The sequence below is a fragment of the Pan paniscus genome, chromosome 3 (assembly GCF_029289425.2).
Source record: "Pan paniscus chromosome 3, NHGRI_mPanPan1-v2.0_pri, whole genome shotgun sequence".
Lineage (NCBI taxonomy): Eukaryota > Metazoa > Chordata > Mammalia > Primates > Hominidae > Pan > Pan paniscus.
In genome coordinates, this window is record NC_073252.2 from 55671215 (window position 1) to 55698574 (window position 27360).

At 37.4% G+C, this 27360-nt stretch overlaps 1 protein-coding gene across 1 annotated transcript in view; it reads right to left on the minus strand.

Moving 5' to 3' along the window:
* Positions 1 to 911: 911 nt before the first annotated feature.
* The window catches only part of EREG (epiregulin), a 48661-nt gene continuing 22212 nt past the window's right edge, over positions 912 to 27360 (minus strand). The window contains exons 4-8 of the mRNA XM_003832323.5: positions 24410 to 24621; positions 10232 to 10318; positions 8652 to 8775; positions 6893 to 7042; positions 912 to 4966 (exon numbers count right to left, since the gene is read on the minus strand). Coding sequence (XP_003832371.1) covers positions 4885 to 4966; positions 6893 to 7042; positions 8652 to 8775; positions 10232 to 10318; positions 24410 to 24458 — 492 coding nt within the window. The 5' untranslated portion in view covers positions 24459 to 24621 and the 3' untranslated portion in view covers positions 912 to 4884. The remainder of the gene's footprint in view (positions 4967 to 6892; positions 7043 to 8651; positions 8776 to 10231; positions 10319 to 24409; positions 24622 to 27360) is intronic.

Genomic DNA, 27360 nt, shown 5'->3' on the forward strand with positions numbered 1-27360 from the left:
CAATTGCTTAACCTCCCTGTCAAGGGTTGAAGCCGTAGGTCCCTTCCCCAGCTGGAAGCTAATGAAGGATCCAAGGAGCTAAGGAATGGAGCAAGTACTCTGTAGGCTGCTGAAGCAGTATACCAAGGAAGCCATCCATCACCGTGATGAAGGGTGGGAAGAATCAAGCTTGTCTGCTCTGAAGGCTCAGGGGAGCCAAGCCTCTTTGCAGAGGCTGAGAGAATCATAAGACACCATTCTGGCTGATGAATCTTTTCAAATGCTACTTCCCAATAGGATATCTATTCTTTTTAGAAATACTCTTTTAAAATACTCTTTAAAATATTATTTAAAAAAATACTAACCCCAGGCTGGGCATGGTGGCTCATGCCTGTAATCCCAGCACTTTGGGAGGCCGAGGCGGGAGGATCACAAGGTCATGAGTTTGAGACCAGTCTGGCCAACATGGTGAAACCCTGTCTCTACTAAAAATACAAAAATTAGCCAGGCATGGTGGCACGTGCCTGTAGTCCTAGCTACCCGGGAGGCTGAGGCAGGAGAATCGCTTGAACCCGGGAGGCAGAGGTTGTGGTGAGCCGAGATCGTGCCGCTGCATTCCAGCCTGGGCAATAGAGTGAGACTCCATCTCAAAATAAATAAATAAATAAATAAGTAAATAAATAAATAAATAAATCCTAACTCCTAGGATTTTTAAATGCCAACACCTAGAATTTTATAACTAATGTGGCTCCTTCTAGTTCAAGAAATTCTTCACTATGCTGGCTATAAAACGTGATACATTTATAGAATGTTTTCCCAAATTAACACCATTGAGTCATTATATCTACACACATTATATCCCTGTCACTGTTTTTAAACCCTTTAATGTATTGTGGGGAAAAAATTGCAAGAATGAGGCTGCATTGTCAGTGAAGATTTTGAATGCATGATGTCAATGCATTTTTATTTATTTCAATTTTTTTCAATTTCCAAGAAAAATAAATAAAAATTAATAATATATGGTAAATTATCTATTTTCTCCTTCAATATCTTAAGGTACACAATTATCAAAGCTGATATTGAACACAAACAAATTGATACAATTCAGTACTCCGATAACATTCATAGTCAAATAAGCTACTTTAAATTGCATGCAATACAACTTTATGTTCCATAGCATCTTTAATAAAAACCGTTTACCAAAATGGCTCTTCAAACTTAAAAAGTGCAATTACAGAGTGCAAAATAAAAAGAAAATACATTATATTACATTTAACATCATCAAATTTGAATAACAGATATTTAAATGAAATTACTCTTTTTAAAACCATTAAAATATACACCAGAAATACTGTTTGTACAAGTCGTTACTCCCCCTTCTCCCATATGAACAAGAATTTTTTAACAGTCAGAATATATTGGGCATCAAATTAAAAACTTTTTTTTCAAAAGTCTACAGAATGGATATTGGAGCAAAAATTACAAAGTGGGTCAGATACAGGTTTTTAAAAACTGCATTACTGAATTTAACAAAAATCAGACACTAGAATTATATATTTGCTGCATAAAAGTTGATTCGATACCTGGTGGTGATTGAATTTAGTCTCAAAGACTCATAAATAAAAATCTGACTTAAGACGTAGTCATACCAGTATACCAATTCTCCCATCACTTTGACTTTCGGCAGAGAGATTAGAGCAAAAAATATTCAGGAGAACAGTGGAGTTACATTGTATTATGTATGTTTAATATAATATCAATTTTAAGGTTAAGGTTAAGGAAATCTCAATTTTAAGGTTAAACCTTGAGTACCAGTTATAGAACTTAATATTCCTGGTTAAAGAGTAAGTTAACTGGGTTATTATGTGGCCTTGGTTGAAGACCATAAATTATGCATTTATGCATTTGTGGTTGCTTTGGTTCTCAATACATTGAATATGCATAGCCCCTTCTAGAAATATATATAATGAGAAATCTGTAAAATGGGGAAGTTAGATTAAGTGTGAACTAAAATCTTTCCACTGTGTACAGGACACATCAGCTGAGAGCAAATCAGTTTTTATGTTTACTCAGCACCATCCTCACTAAAACTATTATTTTTGTCTTATTTTCACCCATAAAAAGGAATGTGGGTCATACTTTATTATTTAATATGCATTTACAAAGATCTAACTATTTTAGGGATTAGCTTTTTTAAGCATTCTTAAAGATGAAAAATACAAAAATGACTTGTTTTTATGAATTGACATGCTTAAGATAAACTGACAAACCAAGATTGAGATGCTTACAATTAATCTTTTGTAAATGAAATAAATGGATTGCAGCTGATTTATTGAAGAGTCAATGGATTTTCTTTGAAACAGCCAAGATCACTGAAAATATTCAGACTCTCTTCACATCTAGTAAGCATTAATAAATACAGTTGTACCTTGGTATCCACAGGGGACTGATTCCCAGATCGCCCCCCTGCACATACTAAAATCGGGCACAGATGTTCAAGTCACTTACATAAAAGGGCATAGTGCTTGCATATAACCTATTCACATCCTCCTGTATACTTAAATCATCTTTACATTACTTATAATACCTAATGTAAATGCTACGTGCGGTGGCTCATGCCTGTAATCCCAGCAGTTTGGGAGGCTGTGGAGGGTGGATCTCAAGGTTAGGAGATTGAGACCATCCTGGCCAACATGGTGAAACCCCGCCTCTACTAAAAATACAAAAATTAGCCGGGCATGGTGGCATGCGCCTGTAGTCCCAGCTGCTCAGGAGGCTGAGGCAGGAGGATCTCTTGAACCCGGGAGGTGAGGTTGCAGTGAGCCGAGATCGTGCCACTGCACTCCAACATGGGCAACAGAGCGAGACTCCGTCTCAAAAAAAAAAAAAAAAAAAGTAAATAGTTGTTATAATGTATTTTGTTGTTGTTGTTGTATTATTTTTTAAGTATTTTCCATCCTTGGTTGGTTGAATCCACAGATGTGGAACTAACCACAGAGGGCCAACTGTAAGTAGGGTATTTAAAATGTGTTCTTACATATTTTGACTTCAGCTATATTAAATAGGAAACAGAAATAACTCTTTAGATCTAATTGATTTTTCTTTTCTCTTGTTTTTACATTTTATATAAATGGTTAGTAGAGCACCAAATGACTGCAATTCTATGATCCATTAAGGTCATGTATACATACATGTTTGTATATGAATATATATATACACAATATGTATATGACTACATATACAATATGTATATGAACATATATATTTACTTGTTTTTGTCTGTTTAGTTTCCTAATAGTAAGGGCCAGGGCCAGGACTTTAGATGACAGTCGTGTGATTGCACCAGGGTATATAATGCATGGATACACATGGAGACAAGTCCTGGCACCTGGTGCTCCAGAGGTCAGCCATGGCCTATTATGTCTTCGTTGTCCTAGCACATGCCAGAATAAACGTAGAGGAAGAACAGATCCTCCCTGACCTGGTATGTGATCCAGGGAGACTCTGCTCAAAGGTTTAGCATTCGATGAAGCAGCCTCCCATAAAATCCAAAGGTGGTGGCAGCAGTGGCTCCTTATGCAATAGCCCAAAAATACTCCCATTAACTCTCTGAGACCTATGGGCTCAGAGTGCAGAAGAAATCTTTGTCTCTTCCAAAAAATAAACAAATGTCAGAAAAATGAGCCCTAGTTTTCATCTCAGCCTCCACAGGAAGGTGTGTTTAAGTTTCTACATTTTAAAAGCTTTCAATTGAGATTTTTCATTTGGAAAAATATACCATATTAATTTTTAAGTTTTTTCCCATTTCCTGTGTCAAGATACAACTTTAAATACATAACTTTACATTCTAGAAGAAGCCATTTACTGATCTGTATTAAAGTTAAAACTTCCTTGAATAAAAGATGAAGTAACTGTATTTCCATCTTAAGACAACATGTAGAATTATTGTCTTCATATATTTTAAAATAATAATTAGTCCATCAAATTTTGGGCTGTGATTTAATGTTAGAATTCAGCAAAGCCCCTATAAAAAGAAATAGTCTAAAAATATTCTTAAAAAGCACAAATTTAGGCTTCAAGTGTGGACTTTTTTCTAATTGTCTGTTGAGCAGTAATTACCTCACATAAATGTTGTAATATACAAAAAAGGAACATTGTGAAGCTATGAAATGACCACTACTTAAATAAAAGATTACAGAAAATTGTTTTTCCATTCATTTTACATAGGCAGAATCTGGCAGATGAGTGACTAGTACCTGTAGGAGTCGTGAGTTGGCATAGGGAACTGTCCACTGCCCCTCATATAACAGAATTATAGCTGAGACCTGAGTGAAGAGACCATAGACTCCCCAGGGTTAGCTTGTTTCAAATGTGTAGTGTTTAACACAGGACCTATATTTGCTTCTCCCAAATTCTAATTGCATTATTGTTTTAATATATGATACCATGGTGCCAACTACATATCAAACCATGGTACAGTCAAACCAATTATCACCGATTTGAGGAACAGAAAAAAAATACTTACTAAATCGATTTGACTATATATATAGGCTTACAGAAATCTGTCATTTGCTAACAATTCTTGAGCTATGACCTGGGAATTGCTTACTTCTAAGCACTGTGCACCAGACATATAAACTTTGAAGCTTTCAATGAAGCATTTAGCTCAGGAAATTACTTGTATAAAAATATCAATTTTCTTTTGATATTAAATATTTTCTGCACATTATACATTAGCAAATAGTCTGTCAAAAATAAAACAAAAATAAAAACATTTTTCAAGTATATTAAAATACAGTGTTATTGACCTAACACTTGACCCAACATAAATATTATTAATAAAATGGGAATATTAATATTAACCAGGCACACTGTTATCCCTGCCCATAAGTTTGATGGCGCCATTCAGACTTGCGGCAACTCTGGATCCCCTGAGGTAACTCTCTCATATTCCTTCTTTGGTTCTTTACTTTTTCGATTTCTGTACCTGGAAATATTCACAAACGAAACTGTTAGCACTGCAGTTAATAGCAAAGGAACAAGTGTGTTATATATGGACTCCAAAGGACATTAGCATAGTGTTTCCAAAATGACAAAGTTGAACAGATTTAGGTTGGGCAATGTTAAAAAAAAAAAGAGGGATGAAGAGGTGGTGTGCTGTAGTCAAACAATTTTGGAATGAAATGATAAAATACACTTAAAGAGTTTCTCAAAGTCTTTAACGTGATCATGAATATTGTGAAATTCCAAGAGGCGTGTGGCCACATTTAAGTCTGAGTTTTAGGTTTTCTTTTCCTGTCTCTCTTTCTTTTTCCTTCCTCCCTTCTAAGGAATGAATATTTACAAATCATGCTACATTAATACACTCTTCCCATCACACAGATATAATGCTATCACTAATCAAAATAAAAATAATATTTATCAGGCACTAATTTGGTGACCTACAATTTTCTAAGTGCTATACATGCATTATTTATTTTACCCTCACATTTGCTGTTACCATCCTCATCTTACAGATGAAGAAAGTGAAATACAAATGGGTTGTATATAATGTGCCCAAGGTCCAAGGTCTCATAGCTAGGATTCATAGATTTATCATAATTTAGAATCTTCTTTCATTTATTCATTAAGCTATTTTCCTAATATTTTTGAGTTTATTTTGTCCCTATTTTGGAAATAAGACATGTAGCTTTGAGGAAACCACATCATGTCTATGTTTACTGGAAGAATATGAATTAGAAAGAATTTGTTCTTCACTCTGGCATTTGTCAACTATATGAGCTGGGATATTTGAATGAACCTCTCTAAACCTCAGTGCCCCATCTATAAAGGAAAGGATTGTGGTCAAAGATTTGCAGGCATATTTCAGTTTTAATAATATTTAGTTCTGTCATGGCAACTTATTAGGAAGGCATTATTATTTGATGGATACTTAGAGTCAAATGTGGACAAAATAAATTTAATATTATGAAAGTAGCACACTTTCAGACCTTCAAAATTGGAAGTGCACTACTTTCACAGAAAAATAAAAACGTAAATTCACCTTGAGTAATTTGTACCTGTTTCAAAATATGTTTCATGGAGACATTTTAAAGGGAACTGTTATTAATTAATTCACACTGTTCCCATCCTTTGCTCCTAACCCTTAAAAAAAATGCCAAACTATACTTTCAATGTTCACTTTCTATTTTTCTGTTTTCAGCTTGTGACAATAATGCACATGAGGATGAGGTACAACTGTTTTGGGGGACTGACACAAACTATTTTTTAACAACCATTTTTTATAATTGTCTAGAAATAGTTCCACCAGTCTGCCTTAAACTGTAAGATAACCCAAGCTTCTAAGCTTATTAATTTACAAGGTTGTTTTTTATAAAATAAAAAATGTGACTTGAGGAATTAAATTCAGGTGGTTAACTATAACAGTAGCACCTTTCCTATGATTTACTTTCACATGAAATATCATATTACATACTAAAAGCAACCACCCTATAACTAATGTAAGATAAGAATTTCTGTCCATATTTTATAAAGAAGGGAATTGATACTCTCAATTTGACTTATGTAAGGTCACATAGGTAATAAGTATCAGAGCTGATAATAAAGTTCAATCCAGATGTTCTGCAGCAAAAACATATTTTTAAAAAATAATTTCAAGTTATTTCAGATTCGGGGGTACATATGCAGGTTTCTTAACAGGATATATTGTATGATGCTGAGATTTGGGGTACAACTGATCCCATCACTCAGGTATTGGGCATAATACTTAATAGTTTCTCAGCTCTCGTAAATATCACTTGTACAGGTTTGATCTTATCTCTCTAATACTTTATCCATATTTTTACCCAGTTTATAGGTCTGCATTATGTAAAAGTAATTTATAAAAGCAGAGTATAAAACCACACTGACTTACCATCTGCAGAAATAATATGTGGAACCGACGACTGTGATAAGAAACAAAATAATAAGAATCACGGTCAAAGCCACATATTCTTTGCTTAAAGGTTGGTGGACGGTTAAAAAGAAGTGTTCACATCGGACACCAGTATAACCCACTTCACACCTGAAGGAAAATACGGAAGAAAGAAAGATCAGTTATTTAAAAAGGAAATCATGGTTATGAATTAGTTTTATAAGGACTAACATCACACTGTAATGCAAGAAATCAACAAAATTTGCTAAAGATTGTAAAGAGGATTTCAAAGATTGAGTTAGACCAGTAATGATAAAAGGGCTCCACGTAGCTCTTGGACTAAATTGTAGTATTAAAATGACGGTTGTGTTCAGCTGTCATGGTGGCTGACAGTCCACAGTGGTGGGCGAGTAATGACAAAAGGGCTCCACATAGCTCTTGGGCTAAATTGTGGTATTAAATGATGGATGTGTTCAGCTGTCATGGTGGCTGACAGTCTACAGTGGTGTTTTGTAAGTTGTACAGGTTTGAGATTCCTTTTGTCTAAATCAGTGGAATCAATTCTTTTTTTGTTTGTTTGTCTGTTTGGTTTTTTTGAGATGGAGTCTCGCTCTGTCGCCCAGGCTGGATAGCAGTGGCGTGATCTCTCGGCTCACTGCAACCTCCGCCTCCCAGGTTCAAGCAATTCTCCTATCTCAGCCTCCTGAGTAGGCTACAGTCGTGCGCCACCACGCCTGGCTAATTTTTGTATTTTTAGTAGAGGCGGGGTTTCACCATGTTGGCCAGGCTGGTCAGGAACCCCTGACCTCAAGTGGTCTGCCCGCCTCAGCCTCCCAAAGTGCTGGGGTTACAGGGTTGAGCCACCGCGCCTGGCCTGGAATCAATTCTTTTTTTTTTTTTTTTTTTTTGAGACGGAGTCTCGCTGTGTTGCCCAGGCTGGAGTACAGTGGCATGATCTCCGCTCACTGCAAGCTCCACCCCCCGGGTTCATGCCATTCTCCTGCCTCAGCCTCCCGAGTAGCTGGGACTACAGGCGCCCGCCACTACCCCTGGCTAATTTTTTTTTTTTTTTTTTTGTATTTTTAGTAGAGACGGGGTTTCACCGTGTTCGCCAGGATGGTCTTGATCTCCTGACCCCGTGATCCGCCCGCCTCGGCCTCCCAAAGTGCTGGGATTACAGGCATGAGCCAACGCGCCCGGCCTGGAATCAATTCTTAAAACAATACCTGATATAGAAATTGAAGGAAAAGATCCAAAGCAGAGAGACACCATCTTGGCAAGTGTGAGAAGCATCAGAAGCCCTCCCTGCTCTGCACCTCTGACATATGTGTGCAATTTAAAAGCTACTATTTACTACCTAATTTTTAAAAACTCAGAAAAGTTTCTAATAATATATATACTGCTTTTAACAGCCCATGGAAATATAGGGTAATTTCAAAATATAAAAATAGAAATACAAAGAGTAAAACTGCATTTGTTTATCACATGTTCTCACAAGTGGGAGCTAAATAATGTGTACACATGGTCATAGAGAGTGGAGTAATAGACTCTGGAGACTTCAAAAGGTAGAAGAGTTTTGGGGGGGTTAAGGGATGAAAAATTACCTAATGGGTTCCATGCACACTATTTGAGGGGTAGGTACTCTAAAAGCTCAGACTTCACCACTACTGAATATATCCACTAGCAAATCTGCACTTGTACCCCTAAATCTATAAAACAAAATTTTACAAACTGTGTTTGTTTATTTCTGACATATTACCTGCAGTAGTTTTGACTCATGTCCACCAGGTAGATGCACTGTCCATGCAAACAGTAGCCATTCATGTCAGAGCTACACTTTGTTATTGACACTTGAGCCACACGTGGATTGTCTTCTGTCTGAACTGTAAAAGAAGTGGAAAGTTGAATATATTCTGCAGCCTTCATGGAAGAATTTCTCACTCTTTCATAACAGTAACCACTGAGCTACTTCTACAAAACAGGTCAGATGCCAATCAGTCGAGGAGAATTTTGAGAAGTAGGAAGTCACTCTAGTTGTCGCACCCCCTAGACCGATCAATAAACACTTGAATCCAAAGGAAAATATCCAACAGACTAAACCAAAGAAGATAACATGAAAGGATTTCAGTCTCAAAAGACAACGTGTAAGGGTAGAGAAGGCAAATTTAACACACACATGTCATTATCCTCCAAGTGGGTGTTACTCACTTCTTCAAGCAAAATTTGTCTAATTTTTCTCAAGTCCCAAAACATTTCTGAAATCTATTACTCCCCAAAGCAGTTGCAAGCTCATACCATTAATTAATTCAAAGGAGCTTAATTCTACAGTGGATTTTTAATCAGTAAGGCTGGCTTTGGTGTATGTTCTCAAGTTGTTGAGGTTACCATTAATGAAATTAACCAGTCTCCCAATATCTCTAATAATGAGGCCTGAATCCAAACTAGACAAACCCTGAGTGAGAAAGGCCTCTGGTAGACAAATAACAGCAATGAAAATAGGAGCCTCTGTGTAAAATTCACTTTAGAAAACTTTAGATACCAAAATGTGAAAGATGCTTATAAAATTACTTTTAAAATAGCAATTTGATTGTAATACTCTTGCCCAAATAACCAAAGAAGGAAAAAAAAAAGGTGATGCGGAGGAGGCTGACCAAACCTCCAGAGAACCTGATGGTGAGGGACAAAAGATAAAGTTGTTATGGAAAATATCCTGCTTCCTCAAAATAACTCAGTTATCTTGATTCAATAACTCAGAATGAAGATAAAGCTGATCCCCCTTGGACCATATCTGGAGTCCACAGTCCTCGAGGGGAAAAAACTGTATTACTTATCTTTGTATCTGTATGCCTTAGCACAGCGTTTGGTGCATACTACATACTCGATAAATGTTTTCTGAATGAACACTGTGCCTAGAAAGAAAGCACTATCATTTGTTCTTCTTACAAAGGGAGAGTGAGGGGTAGAAAGAGAGAGACAGAGAACCTACTCTGTACAAAGTTTTCCTGTTTTGCTGTTTTGCCTGGAATCCAGTCAGTGTGGTCTCTGAGGATGTGTCGCAGTAAAGTGCCAGGAGACGGCCAAAGGGAATGCAATTTTTTGTTGTTGTTGTTCCCTATCTCTTCACAATCAAATCTGTGTATATAATTTATCCGGTCCCTCTCCTACCAGTTATTCCTTTATATAATTTTTTCAGAACATTAGTTTATATGGTGGTTTAAAAAGTAATATAGCAGCTATTCTTACCCTTTTTTTAAATTATCACATACTTATAGTCTGAGTTTATATTTCTGTTTAAAAATATGTAGTCTCTTGATGCCACATTGACAAACTTGGGCTTACCTAAAGCTGTACAGTTATCACTGGACTCTCCTGGGATACATGATGGAATCACAGTTGTACTGAGGACTGCCTGTAGAAGATGGAAACCTATTTATGAAGAAAAATCGAATATATAATTAATGTGTTAAGGAAAGAAATCTTGATCAAATTTCTACATAACTGCAGTACTTATAGAGTTGTTTTGTTTCACAGATTTGGTCCATCAAAACCATAAAACAAAATAATTCACCGAAACAGGCATGTAACAGAAAATACAAACTCCCCCAGCTATTCTATGGAAGGATAAAAGCCTTGGCATTACATTCACGGTTACAGATTTGACCTGCTCTAAATATTTCACAGTAACATTGTCAAAGATTTGATTTTGAAGTTTGATTTCTTAAGACGCACATCGGTTGGAGAATTTCCACTGTGTTTATTCCATCATGTGTTCAGAGAAATGCTCCTAATTAGACCCCATCACAAAAAAAGGCTCTAAATAAAAAATCGGTTTCCACTTACGGTAACAACAAGAAACTCAACCTAAGAAACATTCATTATTGATTTATGTACCTAAGTTACTCTTTGCATTGCATTACACGTGAGTCTAGATTTTAATTAATACAGTGAAAGCTAGGTAAAATCAGAATATATCTTGTCTAATATGAGGAGGAACAGGCATCCCAAATGAACCATACTGAGCCCTAGAATCCAGTTTCTATTAGCATAGGAAGAGTCTGAATCAGCTGTTTCATCATGTGTATTCAGTGAAAAGATAAAATTTTGGAACATAGATATCAAGAATGACTCAAGTACTTTCTGAATTGTGTAGGAATCATCATAAGAAGAACCCTTGTAATTTCACAGATGTTTACTTAAGAGCTTTAGCTGCTTCTGTTTAAGCTTTAGGTATTTGCACTTCAAACACTCTTTCCAATTTATTTAAGTAACTGTTATATAGTAAATACTAATGGTGGTGGTAGTAGTAGTAGTAGTAGCAGCAATTAAGCTCCACTAAATTAATTAATGGCTTCAGCTTGCAATTGCTTTGGGGAATAACGAATTTCAGAACTGAGATTTGAAAAAAATTAGACATATTTTGTTTGAAGAAATGAATAATACCTACTGTGGGGGATAATGACATGTGTGTTAAGCTTGCTTTTTCTACACCCTAAAGGTTGTCTTTTGAGAATAAATACCTCCTATGTTATTTTGTTTAGTCGGTTGGACATTTTTGTTTGGATTCCGGTGCTTATTGGCCTAGGGTGCGTGATAACTAGAATGACTTCCTACTCCTGAAAATTCTCCTTGACTGATTGGCAGCTAGGTAAATGTAATCTAGGTAAAATCAGAATATATCCTATCTAATATGAGAAGGAATAGGCATGCCAGATGAACCACACTGAGAATCCAGTTTCTGTAAGCACAGGAAGAGTTTGAATCAACCTGTTTCGTTGAAGTAGCTAAGTAAGTGGTAACTGTTATGAAAGGATGATTAATGCCTCCATAAAGGCAACAAAATATATTCAACTTTCCATTTCTTTCACAGTTCAGACAGAGGACGATCCATCTCTCGAACATGTACTATGTACCAGTGATACAGTTTGGCTCTGTGTCCCCACCCACATCTCATCTGGAATTGCAATCCCCATGTGTTGAGAGAGGGACCCGTAATCCCCATGTGTCGAAGGAGGGAGGTGATTGAATCAATGGGGGTGGTTTCCTGCATGCTGTTCTCAGGATAGTGAGTGAGTTCTCATGAGATCTGATGGTTTTATAAGTGTTTGGAAGTTCCTACTTCCCGCCTCTCTCTCCTGCCACCTTGTGAAAAAGGGGCTTGCTTCCCCTTCGCCTTCGGCCATGATAAGTTTCCTGAGACTTCCCCAGCCATACAGAACTGTGAGTCAATTAAAGTTCTTTCCTTTATAAATTACCCAGTCTCAGGGAAGTCCTTTATAGTAGTGTGAAAACAAACTAATACAACCAGGTATGGTCCTATTCACCTTATCTGTACTATATTATTTAGTCCTCTCAGTGCCAATTTGAGGAAGATACTATTATTATCCCCATTAGAGAAAACTAAGGCATAAAGAGTTTAAATAACTTTTCCCAAGGATACATATTGTTAAATGGGCCACTTTATAGAATTTGGAAATAGGCAATAATACTGGAGTATAATGGACATCACAGAGAACAAATTATGGTAGCTGTAATTGAAGTAGAGTACTTAACCCAACATGGAGGCCACAAAGTATGGTGGAAAGGCAGTCTTGTGAGGAAAACTTGAGCTACGTGATCTTGAAAAAAAATTAATTTACTTTTCTGGGTGTTAATTTTTCCTATCTTATAGATTTTGGGGGAGAATACAGTGAAATAAACTAATTTTTTTTTTTTTTTTTTTTTTTCCTGAAATGGCTGACACATCCCATAAATGTTCCTTGACTCTCAGCTTCTAGCCTCTGGTTTTCGCAGTGTATGTGGACAGTGCCCTCTACTGGTTTATAACAAGTTTGTATATCTCTGTAATTTGGTACTGTAAAGAAAGATTTAATTCGTGTAATACAAGAATTTTATTTTTTCTCAGTTAGCGAAGGCTTGTATCTGTTAAGCCGATTGTATATTTTTGGGTTCTGAAAAGTAAATTACACATCGGCATCAGCATCATAATGTATAACTTCATATATCAAATTTCACACTTAATTCTGTGAAGTAGTTATTAGTCTCAAATACCCTCAGTGTATTTAAATTAAATGTCTTGTCTAAGATCACTTGTGACCACAGAAGAGAAGAGTTACAAATTTATCTTTTGACATCAAGTCTCCTATTCTTCAACGATTTGAAAATTCTGTTGTCTTTAAAGTTCAGAATTATCCCCTCCCCACTCCATGCTTTTTCTACAATATAAATGCTGCTTCAATTGCTCTTGTGGAACCACAAAAAAATATATTTTTCTTGAATGGCAAAGAAATAGCTAAAGCCTAGATTTCATTGTCAGTTGAACAGAGTTGAAAACTATTTCACTAAGCTTTTTATGGAGGATAAGCTAGATTCTCATTCAAGTCAATTTTATTTTATATCCCAATAATAATTTCACCATACTTTTACTACTGAAGAATTAAATCCTTTAACTAATACAGTTTCCTCAATACAAATTGGAGTTTTAGTTGCACGTGCTTACATCCTTGACATTCCTATTCCTACATATTTCTTCAACTGAGGAAAGCTTTGGAGGAGACATTACCAATTCTCCCTCCAGGAAAATGCTAGCCAGGGGAAAAAAATGCACATTTGAAGCTAGTTTCTCTGTCCTTTGCATAAACTATAGCCTAACCTTTCCTGTTTGGAATTGCCTCCAATTGCAACCTGCAACTATTATAGAATCCAACTTACTTTGGAGTGTTGCTGTTAGTCTTCTTTTTTAAAGGTTTTTAGTAGTTGTTAGTTTTTCCACCGTTGGAAACTTTGTTCCAGTTGTTCAGGCCACAGGTGAAATATTTGTCTTTGTTAATTAAAGAATGTTCAGCCCAGGGTGTGCCTCCACAAAAACTGGGCTTTCCTTACTTGTGACGCTCCCTTGGACACAGTCCATCGCTCAGGATAGTTTCTGTGAGACTTGCTGCATTAATCCTACAGCAGGATATTTTACAGGTGGAATCGTATGTAATTTTAAATGTTCCTTTCAAATTAAAGTGTATAACTGCAATTCCATCATGGATGGATGTGGCCAAGAAAACAGCAAAATTAATTCTAAGTCATGTCCATCTGCACAGCACTATTGCTTTAAAATAGTGGTTCTCAAATGTTCCTGCAATATGCGTCTGCTCCCAAACACTTGCAAACTAGGGTAGAAGAGTGAATGCGATCCAATGAATAAAAAATCTATCTCCAGAGAAATATTACATCCACTATCCTGTTAACCTTAAGAATCGCTGGTCATGCCGGGCGCGGTGGCTCACGCCTGTAATCCCAGCACCTTGGGAGGCCGAGGCGTGCGGATCACGAGGTCAGAATATCGAGACCATCCTGGCTAACACGGTAAAACCCCGTCTCTACTAAAAATACAAAAAAAAAAAAAAAAAATTAGCCAGGTATGGTGGCGGGCGCCTGTAGCCCCAGCTACTCAGGCGGCTGAGGCAGGAGAATGGCTTGAACCCAGGAGGCGGAGCTTGCAGTGAGCGGAGATCGATCGCGCCACTGCACTCCAGCCTGGGCGACAGAGGAAGACTCCCTCTCAAAAAAAAAAAAAAAAAAAGAATCGCTAGTCATTACTTTAATGAGTCATACAGGGAGGGAATAAATGCTAAAGCATGCATATATTTCCTTAATGTCAGGCTTTTCATGACCTTAGTGTTGTTTGAACATAATTTCTGTATGATTGGACCTCAAATACTATATTTGGCTTTTTCATTCTTGACAGTAGATTCTTCCTAAGCAAATAATTCACTACGATACTAAATATTTTAGATAGTATCTGTGTCAAAAAAAAACATCTGGTGGCATTTCTTGTCTGGTGGCATTGGTAACTAAGATACAGAGGAATTTCTTGCCAGGTGATATAACACAGATGATCTGTAAACTCAAAATTGGCAGTTGGCGCTTCTTTTACAATACAGCTACAAAAATGGAAATGCATTCAGAGGTCATTGTTTCTATCAAATTTCCAAATGGGTTTTAGGAATGTGAACCTCACCTATATATCTCTCTGCCTTCATTTTTCAGATTATGTTTCAGTGAAATCTCAGATGTGCCAGCAGGAAGTGGTGCCAGTGACTCAGAGGATACAAATCGCCTCTTCCCTGTGAGTCAGGACCGAGCCCACACCCTTACACAATATTGGGGACCGCGCGTGGGAGAGGTTGAGTGCCATCACAGGAATGGCAATAGCAGTAAATGTCGTGGGCCCTGGAGCACTAAGAAGTGGTTGCCCAACAGTCAGACAAAATGCCAGATGTAGAAAATGTACTTCCTATTGCATACGGTTGCTTTTGACCTTGCTTCATTTTTATTTATATTTATTTTGTTTTTGGGGGCTCTTACTCATTTGCCCAGACTGGAGTGCAGTGGTGCAATCACAGCTCACTGCAGCCTCGAATTCCTGGGCTCAACGATCCTCCCATGTTGGCCTCCAAAAATGCTAGGATTACAGGCTTGAGCCATTGTGCCTGGATTGATCTTGCTTCCTAAGGATCACACTGAGGGCTCATCCAGAAGGAGGCCAGTACAGAGGAGGCTAGGATTTGGTGACTGGATGACCAAGCCAAGTCAGCAAAATAATTGCAAATCTTACATTAAAATGACTGTTCTGGAAAACAATCAAGAAAATAAAAATGATCCAAATTAAAATCAGATAGATTACAGAATAAAAGAAATGCATCTCATTTTCCCAGTTTAACCTTTTAGGCTATTTAGACCAGAAAAGCAAACTTGTGCAGAATCATAGCATTTGTCCAGCCCAAACACATAGCAAAATCCTCTTTGTTCACACTTTTGCTGTGGTCACACGCCAACCTACTCAGACTGTTCATTTTCTACCATCTTCCATGGCAGTCTGTGATTTTAGAATTTGTCTATAACATAATAGGCTTGTTGGATCTTGTGTGCTTTTAAGGAGTGAATATGCCTTCACTGTTTTTGGATGTCTTTTTTTTTAAATTAAATTCCACTATTTGATAAGCTCTTGCTTCACCTTGGTCAAAATAACTCTAAAACTCATTATCACATCAGATATTGAAAAGACTGTCAGCACCTTCTAGTAGCAACCTACTTTTCAGAGAGTATATATATATGTGTGTGTGTGTGTATAGATATATATATGCACACGTATATACTTATATATACACACATATACTTATAAATATTACTTATATATAAATATATATGAACACATATATACACACATATATACATATATTACTTATAAATATATATATACACTCACATATATACACACATATATATATAAATCTATAGAAAACTAACCTTGCCTTCTGCCAGTAATAATTCTATTCCTATATATTTTTAATGTTAGCTTTATAACTGCACTTCATTAAGACCTAAGTGTAAAAACGGTCTATAGCAATTTGAGATAAAACATATGAAACCCAAGGTTAATATAACAGGTTAAAAATAAGTAATTATTTTAATTTTGAGTTTTGAAAAATAGCCATAGAATCTTCCTTGTCAAGTAGCAAAAATATTAATATGCCATGTGTTTCTAGTCATAAGCAGTAAGTTATACTCTCCAATTTAGGTAGTCATTTCTAAATCATACTTCAAATGCTAATATATTTCGCTTACATATTATCATACAATGCTATACTTAAAGCTAGTCAAATAAAGAATCAGTGAGTCAAAATATAAGGGAATTATCTATTTTGCACTAAATATGAATTTAAAGATGTATATCTTGTTCATAACGGAAGTATTTCCAGAATGCAGGAGAATACATACCAACTCTTGTGTAAAGAGTACAACCCGGCACTTTGGGAGGCCGAGGCTGGTGGATCATGAGGTCAAGAGATCGAGACCGTCCTGGCCAACATGGTGAAACCAAAATACCAAAAAAAAAAAAAAAAAAAAATAGCCAGATGTGGTGGTGGGCGCCTGTGGTCCCAGCTACTCGGTAGGCTGAGGCAGGAGAATGGCGTGAACCCGGGAAGCAGAGGTTGCAGTGAGCCGAGATCACCCCACTGCACTCCAGCCTGGTGACAGAGCAAGACTCTGTTTCAAAAAAAAAAAAAAAAAAAAGTACAATTTAAATTAATCTGAGTGTTTGGAACTCTGTGACTAAAATCTCTAAAGGTGGGACTTGCCTCCCCTAAAAGCCAAAGCTTCATTTATAGAGTATTGTTTCAAATTTTCTGTTGGAAACATATTTTTTTCTCAAGACAATCTTACATAAGAAGAGCTTTTTTATAACCTTTTCTACCTTGACTCCCTTCCATTGGGCTTCTCACTTCTATAAATCCAACTTAAATTATTCTTACATTATTATTCCAAAAGAAAAATCTCCTGAAGGAGCAACAGTTTGGAATATAAGTGTCTGCAATTTGCCTTCTTTTCATTATGGCCACATTGTGGCACGAAGCCTGGATATTTAATGGCATTTTGAGAAGCATATTGACTATATTGTATTCTCTGTAGATGCCTATGGCCAAACATGAATCTGCAAGGATAAAAGTTTTAATCAGTGAGCGCACACAAAACAAGAGAAAGGGAATACATTAAAGATGATTTCAAAAGACTCGAAGTTAATTACTTTTTATTCAGAGAACCCACATAATACAACTCACACACTGCAGGCTGCTAAGGAATTCTACTTTCAGATAATATAGTTTATGAAAATATAGTTTGAGTTGACATTGGCGACCTTGACTTCAGTGAGAGCCACATATGCCTCCATAGCATGATAGCTGGTGGGATGGGCTTAGTTACAATCCAATCATCAAAAAGGAGGGCAGCTTACCCCATCCTTGCTTTTAGTAACTACATTTGTCAAATAATATTTACTCAATAAATATCTATTGAGAGTTGTCTACATGCAAGATATTGAACAAAACACTGGAAAGAAAACTGGTACAAAAGACATTGTTCCTGCCCTAAATAGACCTAAAGAAGTTGGACCCCTAAGGGTGGTAAGGAAAGGAGAGAATTTATAGATGATGACAAGTTTCTAGTCAGAAAAAAAAAACAGAGAATGCTGCCATTAAAAAAAGAGGAGACATAGGCAGGACAGCAGGCTTCTGGTGGCATTTGGGCATGAAGGCATGAAGGGAGTGAACATATTTGAGTTTAATGTTTATCTATAGGTATTACCTATTTATATTTTTGAGGCTGTTTGGAATACAGCAAAGGAATAAGAATTTATTTGGAGATTAGGAGAAGTCTATTTGAAAGTCATATGAGGAGATACTACCTTTAAAGGAATGGAAGTCATTTATATGTTCCAAGGAAAATAGTATGAAATGGAAAATAACAGAACTTTGAGAAACAAGTGGTAGAGAGCAGACAGAAGTGGCAAAGAAAAGAGAAAAAGAAATTAGAGAAAAAAGAAAATTAAGTTTGCTGAGAGCTAAGAGAGTAGAGTTGTAAAAGGAAGTAGAGGGTGGTTATCAAAGGAATAATCAGAGACAGTATTCATGATTCCATCGTAAATAAGACTCATCATTATTAGATGTGAATGGTGCTAAAATCAGCAATAAATATTGCCAAGCTGATTTTTTAAACATGAGAATGGGCTTTATATTTGTATCCAGATTACCATTAAAATTAATTTTGTCTTGGTAACTCAAGCACTAATTTTCCAAACTGTGAAGTATGAGTGGCAATGTGTAACAGCAATTTAAAAAAAGTATATTTTATGTTATTGGATTTAAACCGGGAGCAAAATTGCCAACCAAGGTTGGCAAAATTGTATCCCTCGTTGGCAAAATTGCTCCTGGGGACCATTGCTACCACATGGTAATGTCTGGAGACTATGTTGGTGGTCACAACTGGGGATGCTACTGACATCTAGTGGGTAGAGACCAGGGTTGCTGCTAAACACCCTGCAATGCATAGGACAGCCCCCCTGCAACAAAGAATTATTTAGTCCCTAATGTCAACTGAGACAAGGTTGAAAAACCCTGCATTAGACTCATGAGAAATGGAATCCAGTTCTAGCTCACATACTTATTTTGTTTCCCTGCAACTGAGTTGCCTTGTCTCTGAAAACAGAGAACAAGGAGTGAGGTGGGGTAGAGGGTGAAATGAAGTTTGGATTAGATTTCTCTAAGGTTTCTTTAATTTCTAAAACAATGCTTCTCTTTCTGCCACTGGCAGTCATATCACTGCCACTTTATTCAGTCATATCATAGCTCAGTAACCCCTCTCTCTTCCTCTCTTCCTCTCTTTCTGTCTCTCTCTCTCTATCTCTCTCTCTCTCTCTCTCACACACACACACACAAATATCTTCAGTTAATACTGAATAATATAATAATATAATAAGAGATAAAAATGTGAAAGAGAGGGAAGAAAACTTATTAGACTTCATCAGAAACAACAACAGAATTGAATTTTCCAAAACTGTTACTTAACCTCAAGGCATTTTGCTTCTTAAAATATCTTTTCTAATATTTTTAAATACATTTTTAAAGTGCAGCTAATTGAGTCTATAACATAGTGGTGATAACTCCAAATAAAGTATCAATGAGATCATCCATCTAGCAAACATTAATTGTGTTTAATATAAGCCTATCACAATAGAAATGATAAAAGATGACTATAGCACCAGCAAGGAGGGATAGAGTTATACACACACTTACAGTGTGGTGTGTGGTGTGACAGGGGCCATAGGACGAAAGGAATGGGAAAGGTGCAATGGAGGAGGGTCAGGGCTTATCAGAGAAGTGCCTAAGGAAGTGGCTCCTTTTTCAGTCTTAAAGGATGAGTACTTTCACCAAAAGTAAACAGTGACTTGAGGGCATTGACAGTAAAGGATACAAGCGTATTCAAACCCAAAGCCTTACATGCTGTGTACTCCTGTTTCCTCATTTGTAAAACGGGAACAATAATAACTTTCTGGGCTAAAAAGGCATCCTGAGGACTAAATGAGGCTTTTTTTTTTTTTTGTAAGAAACCATTTTGATGATGACAGCTCTAATTTTAAAAGTGCTTTCTATGAATTCATGTATCATCTTATCCATTAAATCTACATACAATTACCTGACAAGGTTATTGTGGACAACCTTTTTTTTTTCGGATGAGAAAACTGAGGCTCAGAGATAAATCACTCTCTCTGAAAGTATGAAAGAAAAAACTGGTGCATGAAATCTGTGTTTTATACACTATACACTATGCCTCTTAGTTCAAGACTATAAAACTTACATATATAAAGATGTGTGTGTGTGCACGTATCAATCACTTTCATGCCTCAAATTTAAAATTGAGAATATTTAACATAAGAGATTAATGTTTAATACTTTTCTGTCTGAATATTACATATATCTCCATGGAATACATCCATATATCCATGGAATACTACTCAGCCATTAAAAGGAATGAAATAATGTCTTTTGCAGCAAATTGGATGGAGCTGGAGGCCATTATTCCAAGTGAAGTAACACAGGAGTGGAAAACCAAAAACCATATGTTCTCACTTATACATGTACTATGTGTACTATGAGTACTGTGTACTATAAGTACTATGTACTATGTACTATGAGTACACAAAGGCATACAGAGTGATATAATGGACTTTAGAGACTCAGAAGGGGAAGGGTGGAAGGTGGGCTAGGGATTGAAAAAAAACTACACATTAGGTACAATGTACACTACTCAGGTGATAGGCGCACTAAAATCTCACAATTCACCACTATAGAATTCACCCACGTAACAAAAAACCAATTGTACCCCAAATGCTACTGAAATTTTTAAAAAAGGAGATGGAGGATAAACCTATATATTAAGAGTCTTATGAGATATATTAAAAAATCCATTTTTTTCTGGACAATTATCAAATCATCCTGAGTATTATAAATAGTATCCTAGTAAGTTAAATCATTACTTTAACCTAGAAGGCCACTCAACCTTTATGTGCCCTATAACTAAACACCCAGTCTTACGTAAACTGCATCTCCAGAAGACGCTGAGTATGTGGCATTACTTCATTTTTTCAAAGGTTCCAGAATTGCCATGTCAAGGCAATGGCTGTCAGACTACTCCTCCCTAAGGATCTCTTCTATTACACCATTGGGAAGCGTTCTCATTGTCTCCCGATGGAATGTTCGCAGCAGCAGTTACAGCCATATTAATTAGACGATTTGTACAGGCCTACACTCAAAGTAAAAACTGACAGATGAGGAAACCCCACCTTAATTTACATTCTCTTTGAAGAGGATTTCTTACTTGACATTTGCATCTTTCACGTGAACATTAACCAGGAAATGGGAGATTCTTTTGCAAAAATAGACAGAAAACATTCAAATTCAGTTTCTCCAAAGTGATTATATGAGTGTTGTTATTTTTTTTAAACCAAGGAAATACATTTACGTTCTCACAGTTAACAGGAATGGGCTATAGATCCCAAGTTGATCCCTTATCGATGCTATATCCAATTCTCAATAATATACAAAGAATACAAGGAATAGAACAGACATAAGTTACCCTCTTTATTGCTTTACTTAATGTAAACCTTGGAAAATATAAAAATAAGGGCCCCAGTCAACTGACTTCAATGACTGCTTCATAATAAAAATCATATCTTAGGGGAACTCTGTTGATTAGAAATTATGAACATTAAGTAAAAATTCAACATATTTTAGCACAGCTTAAGAGAATAGTCACGTTTTATTTGCCTGATTTTGCACAGAGTCAGAAAGTCCATTTGTACATGTGCTGTGCCTATGAGAGGGTCTGAACCCTGGAGCAGCCCCAGGCTACTCTGGAACTTCTCTATTAGAATCTGCTATGTTTATTATGCTCCTGCTAACCCTGAATCTCATTGGCTCTTTCCTCATTATCACAGAGTGACCTGGCCTTTTACTATCTCTGAGTCTTTGTAAGGTACTTGACTTCACTGGGCTAATCAAATCTACCTCACACAGTTATTTTAAGAAGTAGAGGTGATGATGTATTTAAAGCACCTAATACACAACATGGCTGCCACACAGTAGGCATTTAGTAACTGTTAGTTTTCTTCTCAACTCCTGGATTTGGGTCTTAGTGCTGAATCAGACACCCCAATTACCCAAGCTGCTCACATGGCAAGACTGTGCAGAAGGTGGTGAGGGTACCTGGTCAAAATCCAGACAGGAAAGGCCTGTCATCATGTTTTCTGACAAGATTTGTCATCTCAGGTTGTGCCAAGACTCAGGTAACTCATAAACTCTTAGGGTCAACAGAAATGATCAAAGACAAGCCTATTGTCTCATTGAGATTTATGCTTCTTATATTTTCAAAAAAGAATATTTTTTTCTGCTTAATTCTCTCTCATTGATGAAGTACGACTAAATTGTCTTGGAGATGTCATTCAGGAACATATTCAAAAACCCATGTAGGCATGAATAAAAATGTTTGATGTTAAATAGAAAGCCCCTGAACATAACTGCAGAATTCAAGATAAAAATTTATCCTCCTCTCTTTAGAAAAATCACAAGATTAAAAAAGACAAAATTCTGCTCTAAAATTATAGATTATTTTAAAAAATGTTATCCAGTATTTCAACTCTTCTACTTAATGTTCAGTAGGCCAAATATGCTAGTAGCCCAAGTGTGGACTCTCTCACTTTGTCACTACTTTTCTATGTGAACTTGGGCCACAGTTCCCCAATTTATAAAACAAGAACCTCAATATTAAACACGTGTAAAATTTAAAAGTAACCAAATGATTGTGCGTAGCAATTTAAATCTGTATGTGTTAAGGGTGGAGGCTGGAACTTTATTCCCTAGTCATAACTACATAAAGCAGTTATAATATGTATGCTAAAATTTAAAATAAATGTCTCGCTCTTTTTTGCAGGGGGAAGGACAAGATTTGGGAAAAGTATTTTTAGGAAATATTTTGTTTGGGGGAAAGAAGGCAATTTCAGAAATAACAGGTGGTCTTGCCAAAATAAGGCTATGAGCTCTGCATAACTGAATAGAGTTTAGAGATATAATACAGAACTTGAAACAGGAACTTTCCTAGTGGCAGAGAAATATCCAAACAAACTGGGAAAACAGAAACTGACCTAACTCATTTGGAAATGGGCTTGGCAGCTGACGAAATAGATGAACTATAATTAAGTAATGCAATGAAGGAGGTAAGCACTTTCATGACAACAAAAACACACACAACACACACACTAGTGGGTAGTAACCAGGTTATTCACAGGCTCTTGCTGTCTCAAATTAGAATATTCGATGAAACACCCAGAACAGACATGTGCATTGTTCAGATGCAACCTTACATGTGGGGAAAATAATAAGTGCTAAGTTATTCTGACCTCGAGGTTAATTTCTAACTCTAGGAAGACTGTCACCTTTCTAATTTAATTCTTTTCAAAACAAAGACAGCAAAGCCACATTGTTTACTGAGAATCTTCTAGCAAGTCTTTCTTAGCTCAGTTTTGGCAGAAACCACATATCTAGTTTCCACTTGTGTTCCTGGACTTAGACTTGTAAGTTTCAATTATGCATAGTATGCATTTCATTAGGTCTCTCAACCCCTGAGATAAGGTGTGTCAAAATAACAATTTAACAGTCACATCCTTCACAGGTAGAGTTAGAATGTCTGGGGAATCAGCCTCATTCCAACTCCAGGGAGAATATGAGACTGGTGGTAACTTTTATGTTTTTATTAAGATATTCATATACGACTTCAAACTCTTTCAAATTCCTTAAACTGAAGTTTAAGGAATTGGAAAGAAGTAATTTTTTTTTTTTTTAACAGAAAGGCTATTTAGGAAATTTCTCCCCTTGAACTAAATCATCTCAAATAGGAAGACTGGCATTAAAATACCCTCAGCGATCACAGGCTATGGAGTGCAATTAGCAGCAAGTGCAGAACGCTTGCTCCAGAGGCTGCTTGGGAGGCTGCAGGGGAAAACGGAAGCAGCAGGTGTAGGGGCGAAGGGCGGTGGGGAGCGCCAGGACCTGCCCAGGGCCCTTCTGCTCCAGATACCCTCGACCAGTGTTTTATTTCTCTTGTGTCTGGAGCTCAGCCAACTGGCACTGGCGCATACCAGCTCCTCCGGGAAAGCTAAACCAGGCTAGGTTTTAGAAAACTGAGCGCCAAGACAGAGGAGAAAAGCTTCCCCCCCGACCCCCCCAAAAAAATTTCTTACGCTAGCTTCTATTCCCCACTTTCCAACAAAAAGGAACAAGACATGAAATGTTAACAGTGCGTTCCAGGCCTTTAGATTTCTAGGACTGGCAACTTTTCAAAAAAAAAAAAGCTTTTTCAACAACTTTTTATTTTGTTTAATAAGGAGATATTTCAATCCATGCATAACATATATGCCAATAATTAATTCACCAATAAAAGGCATTTTAACATCGATCCCCAGTCCCCACCCCCAGTCCCACCATAGCGGAAGACAGACTCACAAAACAAGACGTAATTTTAAATAGAGCACACTTGAACCTGGAGACATCTCCGTACTTGTCGAATGACAAATGCACAGGAGCCTTCCTTATTTGTCTCCTCTTTGGGGCGGCCGGAAGCCAGAGGGGGAGAACTTACCCAGGCAGAGCAGCAGCGCAGGGACCCTGCCGGCACAGAGCATCTCCATCCTCCTCCCCGCGGTCACCGGCGATGGGAGCGGGCGCTGGGGCTCGGCGGAGGGCGGCTGCGGAGAGTGCACGGGCAGGGCGGGAGCAGACGGGCTCGCGGCAGTGGCTGGAGAGCGGCTGTCAGCCTAGAAGGGACCCCACGTTGGCCGTGTCCCTCTGACACTGGAAATATCAGGCAAGTGAGCTCAACTGTCTGGTGCTGCGAACTTTATACTAGGGAGCCCCTCCCGGGCCCTAACGGGGTGAGGTCAAGAGTGCCCAGAGTTTCATAATTGGCCCGAGGGAGGAGCGGCAGGAGGACCGTCAGGAAGTCATCCTCCCTCCCTGGAGCACCTGAGAGTAGTGGTTGAGGAATGAAAAAATGTCTTTCCGATTGGCCGGGGACTACTCCCGAAACTTTTCCATCTCCCTCCCGGAGGTGGGGAGCGTGGACCAGATGGCTTGGTTTGCTTTGTGGGGTCACCTGCCCTGCAGTGGGTGGTTTTGGTTGCTCAGGGTGACGGACATAACTTGAATCAGTCTTTTAGCCAAGGCTGGCGTTCCCCATACATGCCTTTGCAGAGCTGTGCGTGTGACTTACTAACCTCAGCCACGAAAACTCCCTTAACTTGAAGTCTGTCAGTGATTCAAGCGCCCTCCTTGCATTGAAACGCCACCGCCCAGAAAAGCCTTCCCCATCTGCGCCTTCCTTCTGAGACCCCTGCTTCCAATGTGGCTCAGGCATTTATTACCTCAAAGTCGAGTCACTGTGAAGAAAATTCCTTTTATTTTTTTTTCCTTCTGTCGTATTTGCCATTTATCAGGTTGCTGCTTTTGATATGACTTCCTACTAAGTAGTGCCTTAATCCTGTCGCTCCCCTGCACAAAACCTTTCAACGACTTCCTATTGCTTTTTGGACAAGGCCTGCCACAAACGTGAAGCCAATCGGTCTTTTCAACCTCAGCTCCCACTATTTCCCCAGGCAAATTGTCTGACCCCAGCCAGGCTGGAAAACTCTTTAAGCCTTTCCTCACTCCCACTGTCCTGCCTATGCTGATGGAGTCGTACTTTGAGGCAATGGCTACTTTTTAAAGGAATTAGTGAAATCCTGCTCAAATTCATGGTTCTCCTCAAGGGCCTGGGCTTCTTAGGCTTGTGGATCTCTTTTCATTCTGATCTCTTATAGCTTTTGTCGTTTATCTTCTCCCTAGCCTCATAGAATTCTAGACCCGGTACTTTACACCTGGGGAAGCTACTTTGTATTCCTTGACTTTTTTTTTGTTTGTAAGTCCTATGTTCAGCTCTGTACTGTGTAAATTGTCTTCCTTTTCACTGCACTCCTCTATAGGACCTAAGAACTGTGAGTCAATTCAGCAGTACTGTATGTAAATATACATATTTGAATAGAAAATTGAATCTAATGGATGTTAACTCCTTACCTTTTTATATCTACTTTTTAAAAAATTATTATTACTATTCCTTTTTTTTTTTCTGGCTTTTTTCTCTCATACTCTAAGGCCCTTTAATGTCCAGAATGCTCTTGTTAGAAACAAATACTTCATCATGTTATCAGGGGTTAAGATTTAAACTGTCTGTATGTGAATTCCTGGACAAGTTATTTAATCTGTTTCAACTTCCTCATACGTAAAACAGGGATAATAATAGTATCCAGCGCATAGGAAAATAATGAAAGTGCTTAGTAGAGTGCCTAGTACCAAGTTAGTGCTCACTAAAATTGCCTACCATTATATGCAAACGTTGATGCTTAAGATGGTGGTACTTGGTACTTGGTCAATATTTGTAAGTTAAATGAATCAATGAACAGTAGGATACAGGTAGTCTGGGTTCCTAAGTCTAGCTTCCAAATCTATCAAGAAAGAAGGCAGTGAGTGACTTCTCACTTAATAGCTTATTTTGGAAAAGAAGAAATGGAACCAAGGAAGATGATATTAGAAATGGGTTATAGTTTTATGGAGCATTGGTAGGGATCACAAGTTTCATAAATTAGAAAGAGGAAAAGTGACTTTTATGGTTATATAATGGTTTTTGTCCTACAAATTGGATCTGAAAAAAAAATAGTCCCAGTGTTTTTGAGGAATGAAAGCAGAATTCAAATGAATGGAATGTCAACTGGGAGCATTTTCTATCAGGTACTTGCAAAGAGTGAGAGGAAGAGTTTTTAATCCTGATTAATGGCTTGTTTCTTTAAATATAGTGTGTTTTATGCTGAAAAGAAAGATGGTGGGGATGTGATGGGGAGAATGGGGTCATGCTGACAATAATTGACAACAGTCACTTCTATGGTATTGATATGTGAAGAGGAATTTTTTAACTTTGTAACTAATGCCTGCAAGCATGAGATATCATCACTGTGAAAAAAATCCTTGTGCTTGTCTCAAAATCTTCCACAGCAAGGTGCTCTTTTGTAGGCTGATTTTATATGATGTGAAGAAATCTTTTCTTTATTAGTTCTATGTTTACTCAATTTTCTAGCCATTAGATTTTGAGAATGACTCCACCATGACACATCAGAGGATTTGCACGCACTGCCTCCGCAAAATAGTATTCTTCTTCTTCTTTTTTTTTTAAATAATTGGGAACAATTTTCATTAATTGTTCATTTAAATATATATACATAGTATGCGGTATAATCATAATTCCTCTTAAAGGCACAAAGCTTATTTAAAGATAGAATGGTTTGGGAAGAAAATAACCGGGTCATATAGAATTTTCCAATTAGGAAGTCACTTTAATACATCAGCAATGTCAGCAATTCCCAGTTTGAGATGTACTGGGATTCCTTTCCAAGGGGTTGGTAAATCGAATTATCTATAGACTAAAGCACACACACACACACACACACACACACATATATATACTATTTTAAACATACGTTAAATCTCTATTGTAATTAGTAACAT